The 12,281-nt window shown below is 40.3% G+C and overlaps 1 protein-coding gene across 3 annotated transcripts; it reads left to right on the forward strand.

Annotated features, from left to right (window-relative positions):
* The first annotated feature begins 410 nt into the window (after positions 1-410).
* LOC102804911 (ankyrin repeat domain-containing protein 66-like) lies at positions 411-5,847 on the forward strand. Of its 3 annotated transcripts, none has more exons than XR_014927815.1 (4): positions 411-639; positions 2,479-2,687; positions 3,012-3,259; positions 4,480-5,847. XR_014927815.1 is itself a non-coding variant. In XM_085494289.1 (3 exons), exons 1-3 carry the CDS (start codon positions 481-483, stop codon positions 3,193-3,195), a joined length of 552 nt encoding a protein of 183 aa, XP_085350415.1. In that variant the 5' UTR covers positions 411-480; the 3' UTR covers positions 3,196-3,663. The 3 variants fall into 3 exon arrangements, 1 of the variants encoding a protein (XP_085350415.1); XR_014927816.1 differs by having other exon boundaries at positions 3,012-3,249; XM_085494289.1 differs by lacking the exon at positions 4,480-5,847 and having other exon boundaries at positions 3,012-3,663.
* The last annotated feature ends 6,434 nt before the right edge of the window (positions 5,848-12,281 follow it).

Genomic DNA, 12,281 nt, shown 5'->3' on the forward strand with positions numbered 1-12,281 from the left:
GTGATTGTGAAACAAACCAATTTCACGAGTCCCGATGGGTTGATCTGAGTCGATGTTTTGTTTCATCTCGATTCAATGTTGTTCACAGAATAATGAAATCTGACTTGATAGGCGACAATTTACAATGGCTTTGTTTTCTAGGCTCGTTGATGACGTAATAAAACAGGTCGTATATCACACTTTTGTTTAAACTGACGACAGATTTGACGTTCTTTGTATAAAAAAAAAAAACACCTTTATCAATAACAGCCGTTTTGCGTGTTGTGCCGTGACTGGCGATTGTGTTCGGTGTGAAACATTCCCGGTGTCACGACCAAGCAGCCGACAAAAGGTGAAAACTCTTGCCGTTTTTGACATCATCAGCACGTTAAAAACTTGTGTAGCGGACGTTCACTCGGCGCCGTGTGTGGTGGTGTCACAGCGGCTGTCTAAGCCGTAGGTGATATTTTTGTCGGCGACGAAGCTACTACTTATTCAATCATGTCGCTGTTACACGAGCTTGCCTGTGATGGCGACGCCGAAGCGCTGGAGGAGGCCATTCAGACGACGGGGCTTGACGTCAACGATACGGACATGGAGTGTTCCGGCAAAACGCCGTTACACTGGGCTTGTTATCTCGGGCGACTTGAATGTGTGAAGGTAAGACCATGGAACTAAAACAACGAGGCCCATTGTATGAATAATATCTTGGGCAATATTTTGCGACCCTGATATAATCCTGATATAGTAGCTCGGAAGCGAGATAACGATTCACCGCTGTAAGTTAATGCGCGGACCTACAATGATCGACTCATGCCGTTACCAAAAATAGGCAATCATTGAGATCTGAAAGATATTCAGTAGGGGTTGTCAAGCTTGCGAGGCATACTCGTACAGAGTACATTGTAACTAACAACGCCAAAATAACAAACATCTGACTAAAAACTGGTTACTTGTTTACAACTTACGAAGTGAGAATAACTCGCGGTTTTCTATTTAAAGGGCGGTGGTCGTCGCGCCGCGTCCTGTTCGATATGGTATTCATAGCTACGTACACAACGCGTGCAAAATACATTGTTTACACGAAATTCGAACACGCGCTGCGCGACGACTACCGCTCTTTAATTATTTGTTACTTCCAACAAATAACTTTTAAATGCAGAATAATTGGTGTAATTTAATAACATTTACATACGAATGGCCGCCGAGTTCTCGCTAAGAGTCACGAAACTTGATTTTCTCCTCGAATAGTATTTTTCCCGTCATCACGTCTACTGTCCACCAGATCCATGTAACCATTGTATTTGAAACAATGGATGCGATGACGGAAGAGAATGGATCGCTATTGTTGAGAAAATAAAGCAAGTCTCGTTAATCTCTCGCACTCAACGAGATCTAGGTGGCCATTTTGTAGAATGTCTATTGTGGTAACAAGAATTTAACAGTTTACCGAGTACATAACATACAGGAATTTAACAGTTTACAGTGTACATAAAATGCAAGTCATGTGACTCACTCTCAACGAGATCTCGGCGGCCATTTCTGTCTGTCTATTCTGGTAACATGAATTTAAAAGTTTACAGTGTACATAAAATAAAAGTCATGTGACTCTCACTCTCAATGAGATCTTGGCGGCCATTTCTGTCTAATGGTCAATTCTGGTAACAGAAATTTAACAGTTTACAGTGTACATAAAATACAAGTTATATGACTCCCACTCTCAATGAGATCTCGGTGGCGATTTCTGTCTAAGGGCTACTCTGGTAACAGAAATTTAACAGTTTACAGTGTAAATAAAATACAAGTCATGTGGCTCCCACTCTCAATGAGATCTCGGTGGCCATTTCTGTCTAAGGGCTACTCTGGTAACAGAAATTTAACAGTTTACAATGTATATAAAATACAAGTCATGTGACTCTTAGCCATTTCTGTCTAAGATCTATTCTGGTAACAAGGATTTTAACAGTTTACAGCGTACATAAAATACAAGTCATGTGACTCACTCACTCTCAACAAGATCTCAGCGGCCATTTCTGTCCAAGGTCTATTCAATGACATTCATTGATCTGCATGTAACAGTTTATTGTTAAACCCCATAAATAATACTGAACGTTTTACTTCATTACTGCGTTTGTTCAGTGCACATATGAGCAAGATGACAAGATCCTCTCTCGTATAATATCAAATGTATATATATACATAAAATTTCAGGCTTTGATTTCATCGTTATATGATTTTTGAAGGAAATTCACTAAAAGTTATTGAATAATATTGAATTACTGCCCTGCATCTAATACGAGCTTGTACTTTATTGGTATCCGTTTAATTTTGTGATAGTCCACTCCTATAAGTCACGACCTCTAGTGTCAGAGTGATTCTGACTCAACTGCGTCATTTTACACATTTTAAAAATTGCTGTTTACGTCGCTATGGTATCGCATAGAAGCATTTTGGAGGAAATACTATTAGATCTTTGAAATGTTACATTTTCTTTTTAAGGTTCTTATTAAAAACAAAGCCAACGTATCCTCACGAATGTTCGACGGCAAAACACCGGCACACTGTGCAGCAGAGACGGGACAAATAGAATGTCTTCGTGCACTCATCGCAGCCGGATTCTCCAGTTTACTATTTGATAATTACAGAGACACGCCGCTAAGAATAGCAGAAATTTATGGACGAATGAAATGTGTGAAATTGCTGAAAAGGTAAGAAAAAAAGTGTGGAATATTCAGCTACTAGATTCGTCGTCTGTTTCAGTTCGCAGAAAACGACTATAGCATTTTGCCCTGGTAACTTATAAATGTTAAAATATGAAATTGGTAAACAAATATTAAAAAATCATTGCTAATCTCACGAGTCTGATTCAATTTTGTACCACCACCTTTGTGACGTCACGAATTATAAATAGCCGCCGATTCGGTTTTATTACTTGCTTTGACATTTTATTTGTGGGAACCTGCAGTCAGAGGGCGGAACGCAATTAGCCCGTCTTCAATTCATTATATAGTCTTTGTTTTGATTTCGTATAGAGCTGAAGAAGAGGAAATTGAACGACTGAAAGCACGTCGGTTATCTCGACTGTTCGCGTTACATGCCGTCGCCGAGGAAAACGTTGCCACTGAAACGGACATTGCCAAAGCAATCAACATTAAACGTGGATCAATTGCCATGCAGGTTCCATCAGTGAATTTTCGTCGGGGGAGTCGAACTTAAAGGAAACATCAATGCAAACAACATATTGACCCCTAAAGAAAAAGCTTCACAAATGTAGGAGAATGTAATTTACAGTTTTTTTATATCACTTTTCATTCTCTAGATACACCTGTATTCAATTTTTTATCAGTATTATGTAGTCAGCCATCTTGATTTTCAAGCAAAGGGTTGTGGGTAAAGTATGACATAATAGAATCTGTTGTCAGAAATTAGAGACATTAAGATGCGCATACGAGAACGGAACGAGAACGGACACGTCACTGCTTTGTGCATGACCTCCGCGCGAACCAATGACGTCATCGGTTGCCTGGTCGTTCGGCAGTCGTTTTGAACGTGATCAAGGTGACTCACTCGTAGTTGATTTCCGAGAGCTTTTCTCGTTGTCAATTTTGAATAATTTTCATTGACATTGATAAAACGTTTTATATTAGAGTGTTTTTGAATATTTATGATGAAATAAGAAATATTGGATGCATTTTAGCTGACATTTATACCCAGTGAAAACGCATGACATTGATCTGCGAAAAGAGGATTCGGCAAACAGGCCTAGGACCTCAGCAGAGTGAATGGAAATAGTGAGAGCTCTGTCAAATGTCTGTGAACTAACTACTAATTCTGACTCCGGACGTGAAATGACATAACAAATTTTATTAGGTAGTTATTTTGCCCAATGAGAGACGGATTGACATGGTTCTGGTTTCAGTTACGTTCCCGTTGTGGGCGCTTGTACTTAATCGTTTTCTGACACCCGAGAACGTAACGCAAACGCAATTAGAACATCACGTTACGTTCCCGTTACGTACGCAAATCTTAAACTCTCTATTGAGAAAATGATTTCATCTATAACTTCAAAAGTTGAGCTTCAAATTGGCTGAAAGTTTAGAAATTGGTAGCATACATGTACTGGTGCCATCCATGTTTATAAAATAGTTGTCATGGAAACAGAACTGAAAATATTTATTTTTATGTTTTTCTACCAAATGCTTAAATTTACTTATATTGTATACAATTGACCAATATAAAGTAGATTACATAGGTGATATATTACATGTTGACCACAAAAAGGGAACAAAAAAGTGTCATTCTATATTTCACGACAAAAATATCGATATTTTGTTTTTTAACGTTTTTTGCAATATCTTCACTTAATGTGTATTTGTAATATTCTAATTTCCATTACTATAATTATATACATGAGTAATATGCACAACAAAAATTTGAACAAATTCGCAACACTATTTCTCATGTTATAGATGAAATAATTTTCTCAATTTCTGACAACAGATTCTATGATGTCATACGTTGAGGGCGGCATAACAAATGGAAGACAGTAACAGAAGTCGATACATTGCATACTGAAACGAACCTACTAGGTCTTCACATTCAAACCTCGATTATCCGAACACAGTGGATGGTGATGGATGTGATCGGATAGACCAACCGAACTTTAAATGAAAATAAAATGAAGGACAACAGATGATACCTTGAAATCACGTTTTATTGAAACAGTCGTCACCTGCGCATGCGTCAGATGGCCATAGCGTGTCATTGTTTACAATTATATTACAGCATTGTCAATACCAGCGAATTTTATGACGTCATTGCCACGGATTATTCGCAATAATGTTTTACATTATTGAGCATCAAGGCCCCGTACCATGCATTTGAATAGAATATTGAGTTCGGGAAACAAATAAAGAGACGAGCTATATGAAAAATAATTATTTGTTCTTAGTTTACATAAAAAATGTCATTCCCGTCATAACGCCAAACACAAATCTTCGTCTTGCCAATCTCAACTTCGCAACGCGTAAATATATAAACGTAGCTCACCGAAGGCAAACACGATGGTCCGTTTCATCGATGTCGACGAATCCCAGTTAAATGCGCTCGAAAATGCATGAAATGAAAAAACAAACTTTACAGCACTAAATGGGGAGTACGTGTTACGCCACCAATTTTGAAGTCATTCCTGTCGTTGAGCTAGCCGACTTGCTGCGGGAATGTTACGCTTTAGCTCGCAAGCAAGATGGGGTGCAGTACAGCAAGCCGTCGCTGTTAGTTTGGTTTACAAGCTTCAGCCCATCTACACATCACTGGTCCTCCCGATCCGATCAAAATTAACATCATTTAGGAGGAGTTCTGAGTTTGTCTATTTTTTGTACTAGTATACGTGTTATGTTGAAATGTCCGGTGCTTGTGTGTGTGTGAATGGGGATCGTTGCGTGAACGCGTTGAGGGTCATATACAGTATACAGATTACAAGGCCCATATAATGTAGACGCGAAACTGTTGGATGCTTTCGTTTCTTCCAAATTATCTCGGTTTTAACGTGTGAAAAATCGCTGGCATTGTCAATTCAACAAAATAATAACAATAATGTACTCCCCAGTGGCTCATAATGAACAAAAACACACTTTGCACACTTTTATGAGCCACCGGGGAGTACATTGTTTAAACAAGCGTCTACCCACGAGCCTTTGCGCTTTTAGAGTGTGTTGATATCGTCGCTTGGGACTCAATTCCGGCGCCTGCACAGGGGACGACCTTCCCGCTATAAATTTCTACATTGTAAATGTTATTGAAAAATCATACACAGCTGTGCAGTGTAGTTTTTGTTAATTATTGCATTAGTAAAATAAATATTACATAAATGTGTGAGGCGATTTTTGTCAAGATTGTTCAGTTTCAGTCAGGGCATGATGTCAAGGTTACCTGAAGAAATGGTCCAGGCGGCGTTGTTTGACTTTCTGTTACTTCTTTGCACTAGCATATAAAACTACTAGTATTCGTCACTCTCAACACAGAGAGCGTGTGCCCCAGCATGCTTCATGCACACACGCGCCTCTGCCACACATGGATTTGCATAATAATACGCGTACAAATGGCGTCGGTTCCTAATATAGGTGATGTTCCGTTCAACAGCGAGATCCCGCGAGTTCCGTGAAAGACGTGCGCCGAACGCCTGCCGCAAAAATAGAACGATTGATTTTGAACTCTAATTTCTATATTTCGTAGCTCGAATCGAAAGGCCGATCTTTGACATGAGAATATGAATACCATTACTTTATCAAATGTCCACAGCACATTATTATGCATGGAAATATCCCCCAAATACTTTTGCGTTTGTGGAATCCCACACGATGTTTGTCGCTTGTACGACACTGTTACCTTTGTTTGTCCTGTTTTTATGCTCGATTTCACGCATAACGCGGGATCTCGTAGTTTACGGAACATGGTCTATTAGCAGTTTTCTTTTGACACGCTCCACCCTAAATATTTGCAGACCCCAAATCACTGAATGGCAAGTATTATGCAAATCCATGCGTGCTAGAGGCGTGTGTGTGTAGCATGCCGGGAGCAAACACTCTGTGTGGAGAGTGCCTTATTTGTAGAATTCAAACACTGCATTTACGGTGTATAAAGTATAGCCTGACATGTAGGTGCGAGTGGCGCCCTCGCCAGCCGAACGGCATCAGGTGTGTTGGGTTGGGGGTTGGAGAACTGTAGAGGGCGCAACTCATACGACCTTCGGGCGCGGACATCCGGGCATTTTCACCGCCTGGCAACCCGCGGCGGTAAAAACAAAGGCCCAAAACTCGCAGAAAACGGTACTTTGGGATGATTGTTGAGACTCCTCTGAACAATGTAACAAGATTAGCCCAACGTGTGTGACATATATAAATTTGGTTGTTCGGGATTACTTCAAAGTTGAGTTTGTGTTGTTTTCTCGAATTTTCACCGGCTCGACCGGCGTTCCACAGCAGCGCGCACAGAGCCCACAGAAATGCATGTACAGTGGTGCGCGTCTTACCAACATGGAACGTCCTGTGACGTAGCTCCGCCCCCGAGGATATAAAATATGGCTTTATATGAAACTTGATGCTCAGTAACTTGATACCATTTCATACATATTTCATACAAACAAGCATCTACCCATGAACCTTTGCGTTTTCAGCGTACGTTAACGTTGCTTAAGACTGAATTCCTGCGCATACGCAGGTGACGACCCTCTGCTTTAATTCTACTTCTTAGAGGATACCAGTAAATGCTTTCCTCTCTGACAGAATTTTGTCACACTAACAAGTGTTACTGTTCAGTGTGCCTGGTTTGTAACATCGGTCAAAGGGCAACACAATGGACCCTTCAAATAAGTCACGCCCTCAAATGATAATTTACTTCTGTGACGTTAACATGACGTAAAAGGGTACAATAAATATTCACATTGAACACTAATTTTAGTCATTCGTTGTTTCGAATGCAGCCAACCACAGTGATTCAATAAACAGCATACTTCATAAATGACGTCACTGAGAAGTACAAACAACACTAAGCATCGGACACACAAATAAGAAAACAAAAACTAATAGTGACAGACATTTTCAAAACTGTCGTGGCATTGAAATAGTAGGGGTAAAGTAGTGGACAAAGCAGGGGTAAAGTAGTGGACAAAGTAGGGGTAAAGTAATTGATAAAGTAGGGGTAAAGTAGTGGACAATGTAGGGGTAAAGTAGTGGACAAAGTAGGGGTAAAGTAGTGGACAAAATAGGAATAAAGTAGTGGACAAAATAGGAATAAAGTAGTGGACAAAGTAGGGATAAAGTAATAGACAATGTAGGGGTAAAGTAGTGGACAAAGTAGGGGTGAAGTAATGGACAAAGTAGAGGTAAAGTAGTGGACAAAGTAGGGGTAAAGTAATGGACAAAGTAGGGGTAAAGTAGTGGACAAAGTAGGGGTAAAGTAGTGGACAAAGTAGGGGTAAAGTAGTGGACAAAGTAGGGGTAAAGTAGTGGACAAAGTAGGGGTAAAGTAGTGGACAAAGTAGGGGTAAAGTAGTGGACAAAGTAGGAGTAAAGTAGTGGACAAAGTAGGGGTAAAGTAGTGGACAAAGTAGGGATAAAGTAGTGGACAAAGTAGGGATAAAGTAGTGGACAAAGTAGGGATAAAGTAGTGGACAAAGTAGGGATAAAGTAGTGGACAAAGTAGGGATAAAGTAGTGGACAAAGTAGGGATAAAGTAGTGGACAAAGTAGGGATAAAGTAGTGGACAAAGTAGGAATAAAGTAATGGACAAAGTAGGGATAAAGTAATGGACAAAGTAGGGATAAAGTAATAGACAATGTAGGGGTAAAGTAATAGACAATGTAGGGGTAAAGTAGTGGACAAAGTAGGGATAAAGTAATAGACAATGTAGGGGTAGGGTAGTGGACAATGTAGGGGTAAAGTAGTGGACAAAGTAGGGGTAAAGTAGTGGACAATGTAGGGGTAAAGTAGTGGACAATGTAGGGGTAAAGTAGTGGACAATGTAGGGGTAAAGTAGTGGACAATGTAGGGGTAAAGTAGTGGACAATGTAGGGGTAAAGTAATGGACAAAGTAGGAGGGGTAAAGTAGTGGACAAAGTAGGAGGGGTAAAGTAATGGACAAAGTAGGAGGGGTAAAGTAATGGACAAAATAGGAATAAAGTAGTGGACAAAGTAGGGGTAAAGTAGTGGACAAAGTAGGGGTAAAGTAATGGACAAAATAGGAATAAAGTAGTGGACAAAGTAGGGATAAAGTAATAGACAATGTAGGGGTAAAGTAGTGGACAAAGTAGGGATAAAGTAATAGACAATGTAGGGGTAGGGTAGTGGACAATGTAGGGGTAAAGTAGTGGACAAAGTAGGGGTAAAGTAGTGGACAATGTAGGGGTAAAGTAGTGGACAATGTAGGGGTAAAGTAGTGGACAATGTAGGGGTAAAGTAGTGGACAATGTAGGGGTAAAGTAGTGGACAATGTAGGGGTAAAGTAATGGACAAAGTAGGAGGGGTAAAGTAGTGGACAAAGTAGGAGGGGTAAAGTAATGGACAAAGTAGGAGGGGTAAAGTAATGGACAAAGTAGGAGGGGTAAAGTAATGGACAAAATAGGAATAAAGTAGTGGACAAAGTAGGGGTAAAGTAGTGGACAAAGTAGGGGTAAAGTAATGGACAAAATAGGAATAAAGTAGTGGACAAAGTAGGGATAAAGTAATAGACAATGTAGGGGTAAAGTAGTGGACAAAGTAGGGATAAAGTAATAGACAATGTAGGGGTAAAGTAGTGGACAATGTAGGAGTAAAGTAGTGGACAAAGTAGGGGTAAAGTAGTGGACAAAGTAGGGGTAAAGTAGTGGACAATGTATGGGTAAAGTAGTGGACAAAGTAGGGGTAAAGTAGTGGACAAAGTAGGGGTAAAGTAGTGGACAAAGTAGGGGTAAAGTAGTGGACAAAGTAGGGGTAAAGTAGTGGACAAAGTAATGGACAAAGTAGGGGTAAGGTAGTGGACAAAATAGGGGTAAAGTAGTGGACAAAGTAGGGGTAAAGTAATGACAAAGTAGGGGTAAAGTAATGGACAAAGTAGGGGTAAAGTAGTGGACAAAGTAGGGGTAAAGTAGTGGACAAAGTAGGGGTAAAGTTGTGGACAAAGTAGGGGTAAAGTAGTGGACAAAGTAGTGGTAAAGTAGTGGACAAAGTAGGGGTAAAGTAGTGGACAAAGTAGGGGTAAAGTAGCGGACAAAGTAAGGGTAAAGTAGTGGACAAAGTAGGGATAAAGTAATAGACAATGTAGGGGTAAAGTAGTGGACAATGTAGGGGTAAAGTAGTGGACAAAGTAGGCGTAAAGTAATGGACAAAATAGGAATAAAGTAGTGGACAAAGTAGGGATAAAGTAATAGACAATGTAGGGGTAAAGTAGTGGACAATGTAGGGGTAAAGTAGTGGACAAAGTAGGGGTAAAGTAGTGGACAATGTAGGGGTAAAGTAGTGTACAATGTAGGGGTAAAGTAATTGATAATGTAGGGGTAAAGTAATTGATAAAGTAGGGGTAAAGTAGTGTACAATGTAGGGGTAAAGTAATTGATAAAGTAGTGGACAAAGTAGGGGTAAAGTAATGGACAAAGTAGGGGTAAAGTAATGGACAAAGTAGGGGTAAAGTAGTGGACAAAGTAGGCGTAAAGTAGTGGAAAAAGTAAGGGTAAAGTAGTGGACAAAATAGGAATAAAGTAGTGGACAAAGTAGGGGTAAAGTAATGGACAAAGTAATGGACAAAGTAGGGGTAAAGTAGTGGACAAAGTAGGGGTAAAGTAATTGATAATGTAGGGGTAAAGGAATGGACAAAGTAGTGGACAAAGTAGGGGTAAAGTAATGGACAAAGTAGGGATAAAGTAGTGGACAAAGTAGGGGTAAGGTAGTGGACAAAGTAATGGACAAAGTAGGGGTAAAGTAGTGGACAAAGTAGGGGTAAAGTAGTGGACAAAGTAATGGACAAAGTAATGGACAAAGTAGTGGACAAAGTAGGGGTAAAGTAGTGGACAAAGTAGGGGTAAGGTAGTGGACAAAGTAGTGGACAAAGTAGTGGACAATGTAGGGGTAAAGTAATTGATAAAGTAGGGGTAAAGTAGTGGACAAAGTATGGGTAAGGTAGTGGACAAAGTAGGGGTAAGGTAGTGGACAAAGTAATGGACAAAGTAATGGACAAAGTAGGGGTAAAGTAGTGGACAAAGTAGGGGTAAAGTAGTGGACAAAGTAGTGGACAAAGTAGTGGACAATGTAGGGGTAAAGTAATGGACAAAGTAGGGATAAAGTAGTGGACAAAGTAGGGGTAAGGTAGTGGACAAAGTAATGGACAAAATAATGGACAAAGTAGGGGTAAAGTAGTGGACAAAGTAGGGGTAAAGTAGTGGACAAAGTAGTGGACAACGTAGTGGACAATGTAGGGGTAAAGTAATTGATAAAGTAGGGGTAAAGTAGTGGACAAAGTAGGGGTAAAGTAATGGACAAAGTAGTGGACAAAGTAGGGGTGAAGTAATGGACAAAGTAGGGATAAAGTAGTGGACAAAGTAGGGGTAAAGTAATGGACAAAGTAGTGGACAAAGTAGGGGTGAAGTAATGGACAAAGTAGGGATAAAGTAGTGGACAAAGTAGGGGTGAAGTAATGGACAAAGTAGGGATAAAGTAATAGACAAAGTAGGGGTAAAGTAATGGACAAAGTAGGGGTAAAGTAGTGGACAAAGTAGGGGTAAAGTAGTGGACAAAGTAGTGGACAATGTAGGGGTGAAGTAATGGACAAAGGGGTAAAGTAATTGATAAAGTAGGGGTAAAGTAGTGGACAAGATGGAAGTGGAAGATGACAAAAGGCGACGAAAGAAAACTCAATACTTTTCAAACAAAGTGTTTAAGGAGGATAATGAAGATAAAATGGCAAGACCATGTTAGGAATGAAGAACTGCTAACCAGAACTGGGATGGAGAAATTGAGCACTATAGTAATGAAGAGAAGATGGAAATTTATTGGGCACACCTTCAGGGAGGAACCCACAAGCATCTGTAACACAGCATTGACATGGGCACCAGAAGGGAAAAGGAAACGTGGTAGACCCAAAACAACTTGGCGACGCACTGTAGAGAAGGAAAGAAACAAGGCTGAATGGAAGTCATAGGCGGAAGCCAGAGTTGCAGCAGCTGATAGGACAGAATGGAGACGTTCGGTGGAGGCCCTACGTGCCACTTGGCATCTGGAGGATAGGTAACAGGTAACAGACGACAAAGTAGGAATTAAGTAGTGGACAAAGTAGGGGTAAAGTAGTGGACAAAGTAAAGGAGTGAACAAAGTAAAGGAGTGAACAAAGTAAGGGGTCAAGTAGTGGACAAAGTTGGGGTAAGGTAGAGGACAAAGTAGGGATTAAGTAGTGGACAAAGTAGGGGTAAAGTAGTGGACAAACTAGGGGTAAAGTAGTGGACAAAGTAAGGGTAAAGGAGTGAACAAAGTAAAGGTGTGAACAAAGTAAGGGGTCAAGTAGTGGACAAAGTTGGAGTAAGGTAGAGGACAAAGTAGGGGTAAGGTAGAGGACAAAGTAGGGGTAAAGTAGTGGACAATGTAGGGGTAAAGTAGTGGGTAAAGTAGTGGACAATGTAGGGGTAAAGTAGTGGACAAAGTAGGGGTAAAGTAGTGAAAAAGTAGGGGTAAAGTAGTGACAATGTAGGGGTAAAGTAGTGGACAAAGTAGGGGTAAAGTAGTGACAAAGTAGGGGTAAAGTAGTGGGCAAAGTAGGGGTAAAGTAGTGGACAATGTAGG

The sequence above is a fragment of the Saccoglossus kowalevskii genome, chromosome 20, assembly GCF_978046115.1.
Source record: "Saccoglossus kowalevskii chromosome 20, keSacKowa6.1, whole genome shotgun sequence".
Taxonomy (NCBI): Eukaryota; Metazoa; Hemichordata; class Enteropneusta; family Harrimaniidae; genus Saccoglossus; species Saccoglossus kowalevskii.

What these genes read in the sequence shown, in the direction of transcription:
- LOC102804911 (XM_085494289.1), top strand. Translation starts at nt 481, where the DNA reads ATGTCGCTGTTACACGAGCTTGCCTGTGATGGCGACGCCGAAGCGCTG. An exon ending in GGCGACTTGAATGTGTGAAG is followed by an intron (nt 640 to 2,478) that starts GTAAGACCATGG and finishes TTTCTTTTTAAG; the next exon opens with GTTCTTATTAAAAACAAAGC. An exon ending in TGTGTGAAATTGCTGAAAAG is followed by an intron (nt 2,688 to 3,011) that starts GTAAGAAAAAAA and finishes GATTTCGTATAG; the next exon opens with AGCTGAAGAAGAGGAAATTG.